This window comes from Bufo gargarizans, chromosome 8 (genome assembly GCF_014858855.1).
Source record: "Bufo gargarizans isolate SCDJY-AF-19 chromosome 8, ASM1485885v1, whole genome shotgun sequence".
In the NCBI taxonomy this organism is placed as follows: Eukaryota; Metazoa; Chordata; class Amphibia; order Anura; family Bufonidae; genus Bufo; species Bufo gargarizans.
The window spans coordinates 50,763,386-50,783,731 of NC_058087.1; the positions used below are offsets into that span (position 1 = coordinate 50,763,386).

At 42.1% G+C, this 20,346-nt stretch overlaps 1 protein-coding gene across 3 annotated transcripts in view; it reads right to left on the reverse strand.

Moving 5' to 3' along the window:
* IQCA1 (IQ motif containing with AAA domain 1) overlaps positions 1–20,346 on the reverse strand; it is a 292,578-nt gene that overhangs the window by 180,350 nt on the left and 91,882 nt on the right. For all 3 annotated transcript variants that reach the window (XM_044303985.1, XM_044303984.1, XM_044303987.1), the window contains 2 exons: positions 10,397–10,724; positions 7,227–7,346 (listed from right to left, as the gene is read on the reverse strand). In XM_044303985.1, the coding sequence (XP_044159920.1) occupies positions 7,227–7,346; positions 10,397–10,724 (448 nt within the window). The remainder of the gene's footprint in view (positions 1–7,226; positions 7,347–10,396; positions 10,725–20,346) is intronic.

Sequence of the window (20,346 nt, forward strand, 5' to 3'; positions counted from 1 at the left end):
CTAAAACTAATATCACCCTAGTAAGGCCATGTGTACATGCTATTTTTGTGCATGAGACCTTTATTTTAATTCTGTCTCTGGTTGTATACTGAGTTTTTTTTTATTTTTTTAAGGAAAAAAAGAGGCATAATCCATTGTATACCTTTGCAAAGTGGTATTCTCTGTAGAATGGCTGCATACATACAGCATTCAATGCAGCCTGTAGGGCAGCACATGGAGGCTGTATGGCTTCATACTAGCACTGTAGGCCGCCATGCATTGCTGCACAGGCTTTGTATATGCGGCTCTACTATGCGCAGTATCTCAGGAATAGATAGGAGAATAGCACACGGAACAGGGACTTCTGGCAAGTACTAATGGTGCACTGTGCAGCCATCTCTGGCACCCCTATATATCAGCAGAATGGGGATCTCTTGACCCCTATGTGGCAATACAGAAAGTAGTAGATGAGGTAGAGAGGTTGCCATGCATGGTTTCCTCTCTTCTGGAGTGCAAATCGGAAAGAAGACCACCCCCATTTTTCCTAGTCCTGGAAGTAGAACCAGCGCCTATCACACATTTATATTATATATTATTTTGATATGTCATTAATATTCTAGATATTCTTTACATTTTACTGGGGTTTACTCTGACATTGTCTGATGTGACCAGCTGTGTACCGCTGATCCATCAGATGTCTACAATTATTATTTTACTGTACAATCATCATGAAGTAATATCACAAGTGATGCAGGGGTTACTTGGGCCCCTGCATGTAACCTCCGCACCATCTATAGCTATTCCACTGGGTGATACTGTTGTAGCATACATGTCTGGTTAACCCCTAGAGATGTTTCATTCATATGCATTGAGTTAAGGGATCTTGATCAGCGAGCTCCTAAGGATGATAGCATGAAATCCCTCGCTGCATGGATTTATAATAATGCGGTCCGTGCCGGCACACACCCCTATGATATCTTTCTATGTATGTTTTGGGGAATGAAATGAATGCTGCTTTCCAAATCCTTCCTGTTTTTATCTGCTATCCATTCCTCTCCTCCCAAAATAAAAGAATTGTAATGGTTTAAACAAACTGACACTAAATTATGTCTAGGAACTGGAAGATCAGGGATCAAACTGATATTTCCTGCAATGTGCCAGGGGAGTACTTGGTTTGAGGTGTTCCTGAAAGGGGAGAGAGGATTGATGAGTGGCCTGTTGTACGGCTATGAAGATCTTCACAAGGAGGATCCCTGACCTGGAGAGCGGTCCTCCATAACACCTCTTAACCCCTTAACTGCCTGAGAAATTACCAACAACTTGAAAAGTGATTAGATACGTAACCTAACATCCCATTCCTCTTTTCCTGCAGTGATTAGGAGCAGGAAACACGATAGATACGTTTACAGTGTCCTCCCTGTATGGCTTAATTAATTGCCCTCTGGAGTTCTTGGATACCAAAACTTCTAAGACTAGTTTAAATAACAGTGGTCCTACGGAGGAAATCCGCTCCATAAAACCACACTTATAATGTGTATTTTCATAATGTTTTACCACTGCTGAATTTTACGACTTTGCCCGGATTGCAGAATTTCTCAGGGGGATATGGCGCTATTAAAACCGAGGATTTTCAAAAACTATGGGAGAAATGTATAAGGCTAGGTCTACACGATGACATTTGTTGTGCGACAAAAAGTTGCGCGACAGATAGGGTGCAACATTTGTCGCGCAACATTTTGTTGCACTAATGTCGCGAGACAATTTTTAGAATGGCAGTCTATGGTGTCGCACTGCAACATGCGACATGCTGCGACTGCGACGCAACAGTCGCAGAAAAATCCATCTCAAATGGATTTTCTGCGACTGTTGCGTCACAGTCGCAGCATGTTGCATGTTGCAGTGCGACACCATAGACTGCCATTCTAAAAATTGTCTCGCGACATTAGTGCAACAAAATGTTGCGCGACAAATGTCGTCGTGTAGACCTAGCCTTAAAATGCCACAAAATTCTAGTGCAATTTTTGCACTTCAAATCTGTTAAAGAGGTTTTCCCGAGATTTTCATACCTATCCTCTGGATAAGTTATCAGTATCTGATTGTGGGGGTCCGACATCCAGGACCCCCACCAATGAGCTGTTTGAGAAGGCAGCGGCGCTCCTGTGAGTGCCGCAACCTTCTCTCTGCTTTTCCTAGGTCAAGTGATGACACGTTCATGTGTCACGTGGCCTAGAAGCAGGTCAGCCTCATAGAAGTGAATGGGGCTGAGCTGCGATACCAAGTACAGCCGCTATACAGTGTACTGTCCTGTGCAGTGCTTGGTAACCTTCTCAAACAGCTGATCGGCGGGGGTCCCAGGTGTCGGACCCCCACCCATCAGATACTGATGATCTAGGCTCAACACTGGGAGAACAAAAGGATTGGGGGAAAATATTCACTTTGCCCAATCTTTCTCTCCACCAACATTATCCGTCAGGGAGAGTTAGGAGCTTCCCGCACACCTGTCAGCCACCATAAGGCTAGTTTCACGCCTCCGAATTATCTGCATCCGGCACTGCTTGCTGGCCCCATTAAGTATAATGGGGTCTGGCGGAGATACGTCTGAATTCTGGCAGTTTGTGTCCGGCCGATTTCCTGCATTGTCTTCTGGAACAGCCTGCCAGAATTCACACTGGAAGTGTGAAAGTAACCTAATGTGTATGGGGACCTTAAAGGGGTTGTTCAAGTTATTTTTATTGATGATTTATCCTTAGGATAGGTCATCAATATCAGATCAGCGGGGGTCCGACACCTGGCACACCCGACGATCAGCTGTTTGCAGAGAAGACGCTCGCCGTGCCAGCGATGCCTCCTTTTCATTGTTCCCGTTGCATCCACAGCGGTGAGAAGGTCCAATTACACCTAAGCCGTCCCATTCATTTCAATGAGACGGCTCCCTCCTATACACTTGTATAGGAACGGATATACCGCCCCCATGGCAATGTTTCTAGGGGATAATTCCTTTGTAATACAGCAAGAGATCGAGACGTTTTTTCCCAGAGATTCCTTATGGATCCTTGGGGAAAAAGCCTTCCTTAACCTAATACAATTCCATTAAGATGAGACACAGTTCTTAATTAGCACAAAGCCTGCATGTAATAACAGTAAAACAATTACAATATTACTTACAAAATCCTGTTAAAAATGGAGCAATTATTTGTAAAACTGACCCAAAGTTCAGTGAATTAAACACTATAACATTAATACAGTTCCGTCACGACCTTCTACGGTTTTCTATGACCTCTCCATAAAGTTTAACATCTATTTTGGAGCACATCTCTGCTTGAACCACACCAACCTCTATATTCTGGCTTCCCAGCTTTAAGCCCCTCTTGTTTACATAGTAGCCTAATGATTTATAGTAAGGATTGCACATTTTATGACACGCTCATTTGTATGAACTATTAACCATGGAAATTTATGGTTTGTAGGGTGGACCAGCAGCTTCATACAGCCACATTTGTTTCTGTGTTATGACTTGTATTAGGCTATTGCTGTTATTGTTTGGCATCTTGTCTATTGTATGAAATGCAGCCTCCCTATCCAGATGACGCCAATTAATATGGAATTTTAGATATGCACTTGACTGCACCCATACCGCAGAATATATTCATGATGAATTTAATAAATCTGCAGAAGCGAGGGTCACAACTCCAAAATTTATGTGGTCAAAGTAAAGAGTGTTTCTGTTCTCTAAACTGATTATGAGTTAAAAATACTGTAGAAAATATAACGCTCTGTTCATATCTGTTTTCATCAATTCAATTTTTTTGCTCCATCTTTCTGATCTGTTACACGTCTGACATAAAGGGCACCATTTTTTATAATAAAAGTAGTAATGCCAAGACAGAACCTACATGGACTCATTATAAGTAGAGATGATTGAATTTCTTAAAATTAAATTCAGGTCCAATTTGTCTGAATTGCCTATGTGATTCGATTTGGGTATGAATCCATTGTGCCCAAATCGAAAGTAATCGAAAGTTGCCTGGAAAAGTCTCTGATTTTTTAGAATCAATTTATTCATCTCTTACTATCAATCAATGGGTCCGCCTAGTTTCCATCACTGTGTCCATGATTTTACTGAAAAAATTAAGAATTTTTTAAAAAGGAATCTGTGACCAAGGCTCCATGAGAAGCCTCCAGTGCAGCTCTGCCTCGATCTGTCCTATTGTTCTAGGTTTCTGTCAAAAGAAAGGTAACTACAATTGACAGTAAAACTAATACCTGTTGTTTATAGCCTTATAATACACAAGCCAATAAAAATGATGGCTTTACCCATGTCAGACAGTGTCCATCATATTGAAAGCAATGCCTAGAGCATTGTTGGTGGCCATGGGAAGCACCACCATTAGTTTTACTTGCACTACAATTCTTGGAGAAGGAGTGTTGGTACAAACCGGATTCCAAAAAAGTTGGGATACTATACAAATCGTGAATAAAAACTGAATGCAATGATGTGGAGGTGCCAACTTCTAATATTTTATTCAGAATAGAACATAAATCATGGAACAAAAGTTTAAACTGAGAAAATGTACCATTTTAAGGGAAAAATATGTTGAATCAGAATTTCATGGTGTCAACAAATCCCCAAAAAGTTGGGACAAGGCCATTTTCACCAGTGTGTGGCATCTCCCCTTCTTCTTACAACACTCAACAGACGTCTGGGGACCGAGGAGACCAGTTTCTCAAGTTTAGAAATAGGAATGCTCTCCCATTCTTGTCTAATACAGGCCTCTAACTGTTCAATCGTCTTGGGCCTTCTTTGTTGCACCTTCCTCTTTATGATGCGCCAAATGTTCTCTATAGGTGAAAGATCTGGACTGCAGACTGGCCATTTCAGTACCCGGATCCTTCTCCTACGCAGCCATGATGTTGTGATTGATGCAGAATGTGGTCTTGCATTATCTTGCTGAAAAATGCAGGGTCTACCCTGAAAGAGATGACGTCTGGATGGGAGCATATGTTGTTCTAGAACCTGAATATATTTTTCTGCATTGATGGTGCCTTTCCAGACATGCAAGCTGCCCATGCCACACGCACTCATGCAGCCCCATACCATCAGAGATGCAGGCATCTGAACTGAGCGTTGATAACAACTTGGGTTGTCCTTGTCTTCTTTGGTCCGGATGACATGGCGTCCCAGATTTCCAAAAAGAACTTCGAATCGTGACTCGTCTGACCACAGAACAGTCTTCCATTTTGCCACACTCCATTTTAAATGATCCCTGGCCCAGTGAAAACGCCTGAGCTTGTGCATCTTGCTTAGAAATGGCTTCTTCTTTGCACTGTAGAGTTTCAGCTGGCAACGGCGGATGGCACGGTGGATTGTGTTCACTGACAATGGCTTCTGGAAGTATTCCTGAGCCCATTCTGTGATTTCCTTTACAGTAGCATTCCTGTTTGTGGTGCAGTGTCGTTTAAGGGCCCGGAGATCACGGGCATCCAGTATGGTTTTACGGCCTTGACCCTTACGCACAGAGATTGTTCCAGATTCTCTGAATCTTCGGATCATGTTATGCACAGTTGATGATGATAGATGCAAAGTCTTTGCAATTTTTCGCTGGGTAACACCTTTCTGATATTGCTCCACTATCTTTCTGCGCAACATTGTGGGAATTGGTGATCCTCTACCCATCTTGGCTTCTGAGAGACACTGCCACTCTGAGAAGCTCTTTTTATACCCAATCATGTTGCCAATTGACCTAATTAGTGTTAATTGGTCTTCCAGCTCTTCGTTATGCTAAAATTTACTTTTTCCAGCCTCTTATTGCTACTTGTCCCAACTTTTTGGAGATTTGTTGACACCGTGAAAATTTGAATCAACGTATTTTTCCTTTAAAATGATACATTTACTCGGATTAAACGTTTGATCTCTCATCTACGTTCTGTTACAAATAAAATATTGACATTTGCCATCTCCACATCATTGCATTCAGTTTTTATTCACAATTTGTTTAGTGTCCCAACTTTTTTGGAATCTGGTTTGTACAATGAAGATGTGTAAGCCGGTTGACCAACTTGACAATTTTATCAGCAGCTATTACTAAAAATGGCCTTAGCAAGTTGTCGATTTTGAGATTTAATTACTGAGCCTAGAGGTGGCAAGTCGATCTGCAAATTTACAGTAGTGCCTAAGAATTCGCAAAGTGATCTGCAGACCACAAGTCACAAAGTTATGAAATTGATTTGCTCGTCTCTATCGGTTGCTCTCAGGTTAACCTTATAACCTCTCATAAAAGCTTTGATTCGTTTCTGCAATACATTACAAGGTCTCAGTAGGGTCACTTTACTATCCCATTATGCATCCATGAAATCCCATTATGCATCAGAGTTGCCTAAAATATCTACTTTTAACACTAATGGATTTATAGTGTAGAGGACAAAGTAGGGTGTAAAAGTTTCTCATATCTTTTTGTAACACTTTGTACCTGCGAGCTCTAAATGGGAATCCCACGCATTTCTCTCACGCCAGCTTTATCCCGTCTTTAACTTTGAAAGATGGCTTAAACAGTCTGTGCCTGGTGGATGAAAATAGCTGAATATAAAGCTGAGCTGAGCTGAATATAGAGCCAGCTTATCTCTATCAAAGATTGTTTTTGTACTGGATAAAATCAAATGCCTGACAAAAAGTATTAGTAGTACCAGTATGGTGCGCGCAATGATGATTAATATGGTAATAAATTGGGGCACATTAAGACAGATTCGCCTTTAGAGCACTGTGACACGGATCTATGTGGGAGTTGTATAGTTAGCGCCAGGAATGAAAGCGTAATCAGGAAACCCTGTCCTAAAGAAAGCTGTGGCAATGGCTTTCTTGACTACACATGATGGATCTGATCTCATTCTTGACACAGAATAATAGGATTTAATTAAATAACGCATATAGCTCTGACATATTCCACAGCGCTTTACAGACATTATCAGCATTTACTGTCCCCAATGGGATTCACAATCCGTAAAAAAGGTTCCGTATCGCTATGTCTTTAGAGTGTGGGAGGAAACCAGAGTACCCGGAGAAAACCCACGCAAACAGGGAGAATATACAAGCTCCTAGGTTGGATTCTGAACCTAGGACCCCAGCGTTGCAAGACACCACCTTCCTTCTGAACACCATAACTCTGGTTATTCGAACAATGTTTGGTGTAGACTTATTACCATATTCTGTTTTTTGGACATATGATATACCGGTTGTCTCCATGCAAGCTTACCACGTCTGTTTCTTTGGCTCCACTTCGTTCCAATATCTGGGATAGTATTTGTTCACGATCTTTTAGAACTTTAATTTTTTCCTTAATGAAGTATTTTGGAATTGGAATTTCCAAGCTTTCCTGGAAAATAAAGAAAGTTTAGTGCAAAAGTTAAAAAAATTAAAAATCCTCTAGTGCTAAGTCAGTGGCCTAAACTTTAGCATTGGCCTTCTCTAGTGGTGCAGGCCATTCACTGCCATACCTTTCACAGTAACATCTATTCATGTTAAGCCGTGTCTGGTACTGCAATTGAGTTTATTTAAGCCGATGGGGATGATCTACTGAGTCAGACACAGCGGAACATGTCTTACTGTGTCAGTAATGCAGTAACAGGCTGTGGAGGGCAAGTGGTGCTGCCCCTTCTTAGTGCTTATCAGTAACTAGAGGAAAGAAAGTTTCTACACATAAAGAGGATTCTTTACGGTAAGAGCAGTGAGACTATGGAACTCTCTGCCTGAGGAGGTGGTGATGGTGAGTACAATAAAGAGATTCAGGAGGGGCCTGGATGTAGTTCTGGAGTGTAATAATATTACAGGTTATAGTTACTAGATTTCTGGAGAAGGGTCCTTGATCCAGGGAGATATTCTTATTGCCCTGATTAGAGACAGGAAGGAATTTGTTCCCAATAAAATGAGGAAAATTGGCTCCTATCCCATGAGGTTTTTTGCTTTCCTCTGGATCAACTTTGCAGGATAACAGGCTGAAGGACGTATGTCTTTTTTCAGTCTATGTTACTATGTCCCAGAGGTTAGGAGTTCCAACAAAAACACACATTCATGGTCTATCTGAAAGGTTTTTCCCATCTTATAAGCGATGGTATATTGTAGGATATGCCATTCATTGGTATGTGGAAGCCTGACCTCTGGGACAACCACCAATCCTGGTAATGAATGGGACACAGTGCTGGTTTAGCATCACTTACCCTGGTATGTTTTCCCTGCACACCGAGGCTCTCAGGCACCTGGCTGTAAAGAGATCAGCATCACAGCCCCATTTACTAGTTTCCAGCACAGTGGGGGGCGAGGAACATTGAAAAACCAGTGAAGTGCACATATGGCTACATCAGAGTTGAACCCATTCATTTATGCAGGTCTCAGAGATGGGGTCCATACCACTCATAAATTGATATGCCAGTACTCTATACGCTTAAAATACCCCTTTAAGGATTAGGTGATCAATTTAAAATCCTGCAAAACCCTTTTCAAGGATTAACCCATTCCTTTTTTAATGCTTAATCCACTTTTATAACCATGCTACACTGTAATAATAGTGGGGTGTTATATTGTATACTTTCACTATTATATAGTTGCATCATACTGTGGTAAAGCTGTTGAAAACATTAACACTGAGACACAGACATTGTTGGCATGAGATTATAACAATTTTTCCAGCCCCGTCTGGAAAAATTTCAGCCTTCATTCGGTTTATTATTCCTTTGTGTGAATCCAGGTACTTTTTTATTCCCACACCTCACTAGGTCTGTTTTCCAAATGTGGATGAAAATGTATAAAAATCCAGACCCTGCAACCATCCTTATGTTTAAAAAGGTGCATTGTAGGAGAAAACTAAAGAGTTCAATGATCTTGAATCATCATCTGTGTGTTACTTCTAATCGTAACATAAAAAAGCCTCATTTTAAAGATGCAGCCCTGAGATGAAGCCTGGCTCTCTCTCTATAGCAAGAACTACAACTCTCATCATACATTTTAAGTAACATACAACTTTTAGAAACTTGAGGGTCACTGAGTAATCATAAAATGTTTGCTATGTCTTAGAGAAAGTTTTGATCAGTGGGGGTCTGAGTGCTGAGACCTCCATCGATCACTAGAACGAGGAGAGAGAAGAGCTCACATATCATGCTCTTTCTTCTGCTGCAGGAGATGGAATTGAGACTGGCTCATAGACTTTCTGATGAGTCTGTCTCATCTCCTCTTCTGCAATGAGGAGAGAAAGGGCGATTGTGAGCTGTTCTCTCTCCTTATTCTAGCGCTAAACACCTTTGGTATGACATATCAAAAGTTTTATGTAAAACTATACTTGAATACTCTCAATACAGTAGATCATGTTTTCAGCAAGATTTCATGACTGTATAATTACCCTAGAGGTCAGTTAAATATCCTTGTATGTATGTTTTAGGGAAGTGAAAAATAAAAAGTTTAAAGCTACGCTAATTTTAAAAATGGGTTTTCCGAGATTCTGAAATTGATAGTCTATCCTCAGGATAGGTCATCAATATCTTATTGGTGGGGGTCCGACAAACGAGACTCGTGTTGTCCATTAGCTGTTTGAAGAGGCTACGGCACTTTGGTAAGAACCGCAGCCTCTTCCTAGGTCAGTGACGTCATGTTCATTGGTCACATGGCCCAGGTGCAGCTTAGTCCCATTCAAGTATAGCCATTATGCGTTGGACGGTGCCGTACTTGGTAAACGTTGAGTGCTGATTGGTGGGTGGGGGTTCCCGAGTGTCAAATCTAAAATTGATGAACTTTTGGGATTGATGCTCATCTTCCATTTTCAGACTTTACTATACAGAAGAGTGAGTGGAGTGTACCAATGTCCACCATCAGTTTTTGGTATTGCATGGTAGCTCCAAATTTAATTTAATTGTTGACCGACAGAACTTAGAAAAGGTTAGAAACAAAAGTTTGAGTCAATTTCACATTTTAGTAGGTAAAAGATTAATAAAGCATTGATTAAGAGAAAGCATACTAAAATCATAAGAAAAGAATAATAATATGTCAATCAGTGCAAACTTTTTCTCATAGTTTCTAAAAGTTCAGCATAGTTGCCCTATTAGTTATCATCCCTTTAGATTTATTACAACATATGTTTAGGCTTACCTAAATAAACGGTTAAAATGAATGCGCTATGAAAGGCATGACTTTAGGATAATGTATGGGGGAATATACATTTTTGGAAAGTTTTAGTAATTCTACATACTAGGTATCTACTCCTATTTATGTTTTCAGCTATCTGGATTACTGAACAGTGGCTGTAAACTAAACAGATGTATAGCAATAAAGAAACTTGGTTGGAGTCCAAAGCCATAAAAATTGACTGTACTGAAAGACCACTTTCACCTTTGCTTAACCTCAATGACAGAGTGTCTCGGTAAGTCTACCAATACTCACAGGACCCAGCTTCAGATCTTGCAAGATGTCATCAAAGTAGTGAAACTCTGAGATCTCCAGTTCCACCAGCTCATCCTTCAGTTCTAATATCCGCCCCATGACTCCGTCCAGAACCAGCCTGATTACCCTTTTTTTCTGTGGATGAGTTATCTGATCATATGCTAACTCCAGATTGCGGAAGATCTGTAGGTATCGGACATACAAGGTCCCAAGCTGTTGGGCAACCACCATGCGGTCTTTCTCTGGTTTGGGAGGCGCATCTGGTATCTCCTGCTGGAGCAGCTGCATCAGATCTTGTTGGGCTTCTACCCATATTTTGTTGTAGAATCTACAAAAAGATGATATGTAATATAAATTGTACTATCCACTAATACAAAAAACATATACGATTAACTATAATACTGAAATAGGCATAGGATACGACGGTACAGATTTGGTCTTTCTTAGTGTTAGATAAACAAGTCCAGGGATGTAGCTTTCACGGATGGTTGGGTCAATTTGGCTAGGGTATGATTCTTTGCCCTAGATGAAGGAAAGCCTAGCAAACCCTCTGAACTGGTCCCCAGAAAAATTGGCAAAATGAATGTCTATTTATTCACTTTTCTGACTTGCAGCCATATTGGTTGTCACTATTGGATTAGCTTCTCAGAAACTGACCTCCTATAATTTTGTCACTGATAAAATAGCTCCTGACAACAAAACAGAGAAATAGAAATGGTATATTTAGAGCCAGACACCATCCTGTCAGATTAGGAAAGCATTTCCCAAAAGCCTTACATGGGAACGGCATCCCTGATCTCGCAGAATGGGATCCCTTCCATGGCTCTTCTAAATATATGGCTCATGCATATAACTGTAATATGCCTTTGCAAACCTGGATTGTGCTTGGGAAAGGTCACACATAAAAGCCAAAGGCAAAAGTATTTTTTACCACGTTTTCACTATAATTGATAACAACTGGTTACAAACAATATTGTGATGTTCAAACCAGATATGCTATGTTACCTGGTCAGCTTTCCATATGAACCCTCCCATACAAAAGTGCAGTTTGAGGCTAAAATAAGTCATGTATTCTAAATCTATAATATGCTTACCTTAAGATACGTTATTTGATGTTTCTAAATAAACATCCACATGCCTACTCTGTAAAAACATATTAACAGACATATAATAATCAGATCTATATGGACCTATTGAAATGAAATGGCATGTTGATTGATTTGTCTATAGATACATTCTGAATTTAACACCTTGATAAACTCTAAGACAAAGATATAAGTATCAGTGTGTATGTAGTATACTTGATTATTTCATTCATTGATTCCAATGGCACATCTGCATTGGGTCAACAGTGTGTGTTCTACAGCCTTCATTTTCATTGCCTTAGCAGACTGTTAGTTCTTCTTTTCAGTGAATCCGTCTGAGCGCTGCCCTGAGGGCTCAATCTCTAGCCCTTAACTCTAGGTCCCTGAAAGCTCATAAACACTCATTTAAGCTAAATTTTTATTAGGTCGATTATAATATGGCTTGAATTAGTGTTTATGAGCTGTCAAAGGGTTACAGATCAAGCCCTCAGAGCAGCTTTCTGAGGGGTTCACTGAACAGCAGATGCAGTGAAAATGAAAACTGTACAGGAAAACTGTAGAAAATGTTTAAGAAAGACTAACTGGAGTAATGATTTTTAGCTCAAAATAGGTAAAATGCAATCATAAAAAAAAGTCCTAAAGATGTCCATAGCCTTTAAGTGCTGATCCTCTTTGTGAGAACCATGAAGCATATGTGCCTCTTTGTAAATAAAATATAATTTGTAACTAATCATGTATATATACAGTACCGCAAGCCTGGCATCCCACTTCTGCCACCTTACAAACCTTCTCTTCAACATTAACCCTAAGTTCACACCTGAGCGTTTTACAGCGCGTTCCTACGCGCTGTAAAACGCTCAACATGGAGAAACCAATGCTTCCCTATGGGAATGGTTCTCACCTGGGCATTTTACAGCGCGTACGATCGTGCTGTAAAACACCCGACGCTCAAACAAGTTTTTGAGCTTTTTTTGGGGCGTTTGTCGCGCGTTCCCGTACATAGACTTTCGGGAACGCGCGACAATGGGCGTTCGCTTGTCTCTGTATGCGCGATTGCAAACGCTCGTACAATCGCGCATACAGAGTGCTCGTTTCAGAACGCTCAGGTCTGAACCCAGGGTCAGAGATGGATCTAAATGCCATTAAAGGTAATCTGTTAGCTCCCAAAACTAGAATAAGAGGCGTATAGTGTAAGTGATGCAGAGTCCGATTGCGTAATCTTAACTTTCATATTCACTTGCATTCCACCACTGTGCTCCAACAAACCAGCATTAAAAGAGAGAGAACTCCCATTCTCACACATATAATGAAGAGGACTCAAAGAGGAGTCCTCTCAATGCATTGCACTGCTGGTTTGTTGGAGCACAGCATCAGTATACAAGTGAATATGAAGATAAAAATTACATGACAGGATTCAGGGTGACTTAAACTATGCACTATGTCTTCTAGTTTGGGGGGTGTTTCGGAGGTGACAAATTACCGTTAAAGGGAACCTGTCATCAACTTTATGCTGACCTCACTGACAGAAATGCTGATGTCAGCAATGTGTCACTCATGAGCTAAGAGTAAGTGGTTGCTGAGAACCAGCATCATAATCATTGCAGCCCAGGCCTTGAAAAGAGTCAGATCTACCTGAGAAGAGTCCTAGTTATCCATAATCTCCTGCTTTCTCACCCATCTGCTGATGATTGGCAGTTCTCTCCTAGAGAGAAAGTGAGAAAACTAGGTAGAAGACTGTCAGTCATCAGCAGGTGGGCGGGAGAGCAGGACTTCATGAATAACCAGGACTCTTCTCAGGTGGCCGTGACTCTTTTCCAGGCCCAGTCTGCAATGATTGTGAAGTTGGTCCTCGGCAACCACTTACTTTTAAATGACAGACCAATGAAATCAACTCACCTGTCTCTACTTTATGCTGCCATTAGTACGGGCAGCATAAAGTCGACGACTGGTTCCCTTTAAATCAAGCAGACAACTCGAAGTCCAGCCTCAGCTTTAGAGGGCTCAAATGTTCTGTCATGTTTCAACGCCAGAGAATATTTGGAGACATATAATTCTGCACAAAGCCTATGCAACTGAATATTTAGATCGGTTTTTTTTTTGTTTATATTTTGGGCCAAAGAAGGGTAGACAGTAATGTGTATAGGGTAGGCACCTTCTTCTCACAATACATCCACTTATCCCAGATGGATGAATGTGGTATTCGGTTTCTAAAGACTGGGTATACAGAACAATAAGGTAATATTATGGCATTGTGCTATTGAGTTCACTTGGTGCACATGGCAGCTGCAAATCTCAAAACTCAATAGAGGGGGTGGGTGGGGGGTTAGAGGTGCCAGGCGTCCTGTGCTGAGGTGGGGCTAAAAATGCATATATGTAATGGGTTGTGGTGTCACCATGGTGCCCGCTTTGTTTAAAGATAATAGCGAGGTTGGCACAAGTTCAGCAGAGAAGGTCTTTGGGCAGCTTTAATGTGCAGACTGCTTACCCTGCCAAATTCCTTCTGTATTTGTGCTGTGAGTTTGGGACTCACGTCCGTTTCACCTTAACGCACCCTGGCAGATGCAGGCCCTTCATGAGCTTCTGGGTAAATCTTACCCAGGTTGTGAAGGGAAAGCAGACAAAGCCCTGCTTCAAAGTTTACACAAGTGTTATGAGAGTTACAGTTATTCCCTGTTGCTTAATATAACCAAATAGAGCTGTTACTAATGACTTAATTCAATGTAATAACGTACATTACAAGTGCCACTAATGTGCAAAAAGTCAAAGGCTCCAATAATGAGAACCATCTGTAATGAGAAGCCGCAACTGGTGCGCTATTCCTGATTGAGGCCAGTAAAGACGCTGTAAAACCGAACAGCCATTAACTTATACAAAGTGAAATTCTACTTCTATGTTTTATGTAATGAGATGATCATGATGTAGAAATGCATTCTGACCACATTAATACGCAATATGTAGACCACACAAGCTTTTAGATTGCCCTTATTTGTAGAGTCTGATAATAATGAGTGCAATTAAACTAAATGGTCTTCATAAAGGGATTGTGCCCCCATTAAATGTTATGTAAATATAAATCCGCACGAAAAACTAGTTCATTTTGTAAAAGAGAGGGGTCGTTGATCCAGGGAGTTATTCTGATTGCCTGATTGGAGTCGGGAAGGAATTTTTATTCCCCTAAAGTGAGGAAAATTGGCTTCTACCTCACAGGGGTTTTTTGCCTTCCTCTGGATCAACTTGCAGGATGACAGGCCGAACTGGATGGACAAATGTCTTTTTTCGGCCTTATGTACTATGTTACTATGTTACTCTCTGTAACAAAAAAGTTCCAGTTTTGAGATATTCTCTTATGTATTATTAAAATGGCACCCCTGGTGTTTCATTTTTATACAGGGTGGCCCACGAAAAAGTAGCCCGCCTCCAGTGATAGTATGACAAGATGAATGAGCAAGTGGATTGTTTTTTTTATTTTTTGTTGCCCACAGTTCACAAAAGATGCTGACAGTGGTCCCCGTCCAGGTCTATGCATCTTTGGGCACGTCGGAATATGTTGGCTGATACTGCTTGCAGCTCTTCAACAGTAATGCCGTAGAAGAAAAAAATGTCCTGCTTTTTCCAATAAAATGGGGTAACATGCCGCACCTCACAGAACTCACTGCTACCGGTTCATGAACTGTTTACGGAGGAGCGAACTGTGACAAAGGGGTTATGGCCACCAAATTCTCCAGACTTGTCCACATACAATTTTTATCTGTGGGGAAATGTAAAACGTCTGGGTGTCTGCTAAAAACCAACATCTCCGGGATGAACTGAAGGAGAACATCACAAAAACTCTCCGCAGCATCACAAGCAGTATCAGCCAACATAATCCGACCTGCCCGGAGATGCAAAGACGTGAACAGGGACCACTTTCAGCATCTTTTGTGACTTGTCGGAAATTAAAAAAACAATCCACTTGCTCATTCATCTTGTCATACTATAACTGGAGGTGGGCTACTTTTTCATGAGCCACCCTGTAGTACTGTGCACATCCAGGGCCGCACTGCCAATTAGGCGAGGTGATCGCCTCAGGCGGCACAGCCCTGGAGATCAGTGAGGGGGGGGCAGTGGTGGTGGCAGGGCAGCGGGAGATGAGAGCTTCCATTGTGGAAGCGCTCATCTCTCTACATTCGGTATCGTGATACAGTTGGATGTTGCTGCGGGGCAGGGGAGAGGCATCTCTCTTCTCTGTTCCCTCTGATAGGCTGCAGGCACTAGGCCTGCAGCCTATCAGAGGCCGGCAGCACAATGATGTCATTATCATTGCGCCATCTGAGCCGGGCAGTGTACAGGGTGGGACACAGGCCGGAGGTATTAGTGTTATTATATTTTTTTGGCACAATGCAGAAGAGGAGCACTATAGGTGCATCTAGGGTCACTAAGAAGGGGTATTTTATATGGGGGGCACTATGGGAAAGGGGCGAGAGGAACACTATGTGCGCATCTACTGGGGGCACTAATAAGGGGTATTTTATACTGGCACATTATGGGGCGCACTATGGGGGCATCTACACTGGGGGCTCTGTATAGGGGCATTTTATACTGGCACACATTATGGGAGACACTGAGGGCATCTACTGGGGCACTATATATGGGCATTTTATACTGGTACATTATGGTGGGCACCATGAGGAAGGGGGAGGGGAGCACTATAGGGGAACCTACTGGGGGCACTATATAGGGGTATTTTATACTGGCACATTATGGGAGCACTATGGGGTCATTGACTTTGGGGGATTATATAGGAGTATTTTATACTGGAGGCACTAAGAGGGGGTATTTTTTGTACTGTCACACAAAAAAGGGGCATTTTTGTACTAGTGTACATTATTATGGGTCATTTTTTGCACTGGAACACATTATAAAGGGGGCATTTTTGTACTGGCGCACATAAGGGGGCATTTTTTTTATACTGATGCTCATTTTAAGGGGGCATTTTTGCACTGTCACTTTATAAGGAGAATTATTAATACCGGGTAGCATTATAGTGGGCTTTATTACTAGTGGGCGACTATGAGGAACATGATTACTAGTATGGGCACCATTAGTTATTTTATGACACTGTGTACCAATAATTATTGAACGGCACTATCTTCATGGTACTAGTATTATCAGGGGGACTGTTTCTGCAGTATAATATTGGGGAGCACAGCAGGCATAGTATTGGAGGTGGCAGGATGATTTGTCCAGAAGGTGGGATGATGATGGAAAAGTAAGAAACTAAGATGTCTTTTTGTCAAACTGCAGAAACGAGAGATGGGTGAAAAATCATCATGGTGGTCTGGTCTGAATGGAGAAGATGAGGAGAGAGAACGTCTACATCAGATGAGACATCACTGGATGGGGTGCTGTATGACCCTGTATTTTTTGTAGTGATCTATGTAATGTTAGGAGGGAAGTGGTCAGGTTGAGAATTTGGTATAGAGATTGGGGGAGGGGGGCACTGTTTCAATTTTCACCTCAGGCAGCAGAAAGGCTAGGTGCACCCCTATGCACATCCACCTACAGATGTGGTCGCAAATGCTCAGTTCCATCATTCAACCACCACCAGCCTTATCTACTGTTAGAAGCTCAGACAGCATCATGCACAGGGACTTTGCTAGGTTAAAACATTCGGGGCCTGGGCCCCTGATGTTTTGTCCCAGGCCCAGAATGTCCTGCCTGCCTGTAGCTGGCCAGCTAAGACCTGTCCTAGGTTGCTAATATAGCTTATATATTTTTATAGCAAAACCTGCCAATAACCTTAATACAGTTCCTAATTTTGTGTGTAAAAGACAAAAGCAGAGTTATTCACAGTGATTCCATTTTGGGTGTCATATAACTGTTATATTTTGTGTTCACAGAAGCAAAAAAGATAATTTGCCTTTAAGATTCATTATATGGATGTGAGGTAAGCTCAATGACATAGCAGAAACAACAGAAAGCATAGAGTTAAACTGTTGTTGCTGGGCAGGAGTCTAGACCAATCACAGCCAGCCTCACACACAGCTTGTGTAGGAAATTCCCCTAGCAGGAGCTGCTGGAATCATTATTCACCAGAGAGAGGAGCTGAACAGACACACACTCCACTAAGAGCTATGTTTTATGGAAGCAAGAAGCCAAAATAGGTATTTAAAACAGTTATATAATGTTCCTACTGTTAATAGTGATTAGAACTGTATACTGAACTGGTTATATGTATGTTTACTGATGGTTCAACCAATTGCATACAAACAAACTACTGAGCCATACAATCATACAATTGCAATTTTAAATTCCATATTGCAATCCAAATTACGTACAACCATACCAGATCATACTCAACCAATCTGCAAATAGTTACTTCTAACTGCATACTGCAAATTGCGACCAAATTCAGCAACTGAACTATTTGTTAGACCTCAGATATACCTCTCAGAGAGATCATAAAGTGCTTAAATAACTTAAAGGGACACTGACAGGCACAATAAGCATAATTATCTATATATACAGTATGCATGCACAGGTCTTCTATTGTGTATTAAAAACATATAAGTCTAACTCCTGTCCACCTTATGAACACTGCAAACTGATGTTTTATAACCTGATGTAATCGGCCTTCTTCCTGCCCAAGGGCGGCGTTTCAGCTTCACTTCTGCCCAGCCAGCCGCACCCCAACTGCCGTTTTGAAGCGCCGCTCAGCTCATCAATATTCACTTCGCTGTGCGGCTTCTGCTGTCCCCGACGTTCCGAAATCCCATAGCTTTCTACTGGGCATGCGGGGGATCTCGGAACGTCAGGGACAGCAGAAGCCGCCCAGCGAAGTGAATATTGATGAGCTGAGCGGCGCTTCAAAACGGCAGTTGGGGCGCGGGTGGCTGGGCATAAGTGAAGCTAAAACGCTGCCCCTTGGGCAGAAAGAAGAGCAATTACATCAGGTTATAAAACATCAGTTTGCAGTGTTCATAATGTGGACAGGAGTTAGACTTATATGTTTTTAATACACAATAGAAGACCTGTGCATGCATATATATATATAGATAATTATGCTTATTGGGCCTGTCAGTGTCCCTTTAAAGTGAGAGTACAGATACTGAAGAGAGAAATATATCCACCATTTTATATTGAATGACAAGATTAAACAGTTGAACCACCATCTTATGCATACTGCCATTTTATGATACTTTATTCAACATGTGTTTTCTACATGGACTATCTGCTGCGGAGGCGGCAATGTTATATATGAAGAAAAGTTGAAGTTAATAAAGAAGTTATTTCAAGGATTTGGTGTGCTCTTTAAACCTACTGCTTCCATAGAACGAGTAATAGAGTAGAGTAATAGACAGTCTGGTTAGACTAAAAAGTCACCTGCCACACTGACAGCTAGATACAATTGTTTTGCCATCCTCAGGAAGGCAATACAATTGAATGTAATGCACTGGAAGAGCGGAAGGACCTGTGGTGACATCACAGATCATGTGACCTGTAAAATAGGCAGTGGTTGAGAAGGACCTGCGATGATGTCACCCTCATGTGACCAGTGCAGGAGAGGATGGCAATAAAGAGGAGAAGAAGCTGTGGTGATGTCTGCTACATGAGAAGAAGTAAGTGATAGGCAAAGCAATGCTGGGAGTTGTGGTTATTTAACTGGGACTGTATGTTAGGGCTGAAGGGAGGGATGTTATTTACGTGGAACTAGGGTGGCCACTGGCTTCACCCAAGAAAGCCGGACCTCACCGACCACGCCCCCAGATAAACCATGCCCATCACACAGGGAAGCCATGCCCTCACATCGTGAAGCCACTCCCCCATCGCTGGGGGGGGAAGGCCCTTCACAGTAGTTATTAAACCCTTTCAGTGAAGGGGGGACTGCTGAAGAGGTTAATAAATACTGTGAATGGGGGACTGCTGAAAAGGGTTAATACCTACTGTGAAGGGCCTTCACGGTAGTTATTTACCCCTTTCAGCAGTCCCCCATTCACAGTATTTATTAACCCCTTTCAGTCCCCTCTTCACAGTAGTTATTTATTCCCTCCTTTGCTCCCACAGTAGTTATAATTAACCTCAAATCAGCAGCGCCAGCCCAATAGCTATTCGCAGACTTTCTTATAACTTATTTTCCCCCCTTTCAAGTTTCAGCAATCCATTCCCATTTTTCCGGCCGGGCCACACAGCAACAGCACAGTCTTTCACTTTCAACTACCTCAGCAGCGCAGATGCACCCGCATTCGGCAGCGCTCCTGAGTCTGTCTTCCTCTTCCTTCACTTCCGGCGAATGCGAATCCCACCGCGCCTGAATTGAGTGGAGGCGGCGCGAATCTGTAAGTAGCGCTGCGGGTGACGTCAGTGCGCTCTGCGCTTTAGGATCAAGTGACAGATGTGTGAGTGATTTTTAAAGTGCTCCTCGCAGGCGAGAGTCGCCGATAACCACGAAAATGGAGGACCTCCGGCCGTCCGTCCTGGCCTTGTGCCGGACAGAGGACCAGGAGTCTAAAAACCGGACTGCCTGGCCTAAAACTAGACGTCTGGCCATCCTACATGGAACTGTGTGTTAGAGGTGGCTGGGGAGGGCGTCATGTTATTTACATGCGACTGTATGTTGGAGGGGGTTGGGGGAGGGAGTGATGTTATTTACATGGGACTGTATGTTGATGACGGCTGTGGGAGGGAGTGATGTTACTTACATGGGACTGAATGTTGGGGGAGGGTGATGTTATTTACATGGGACTGTATGTTTAGGGTGACTGTGGGAGGGAGTGATGTTATTTACATGGGACTGTATGTCGGAGGGGACTGGGGAGGACAGTGATGTCATTTACATGAAACTGTATGTTGATGGGGGCTGTGAAAGGGAGTGATGTTATTTACATG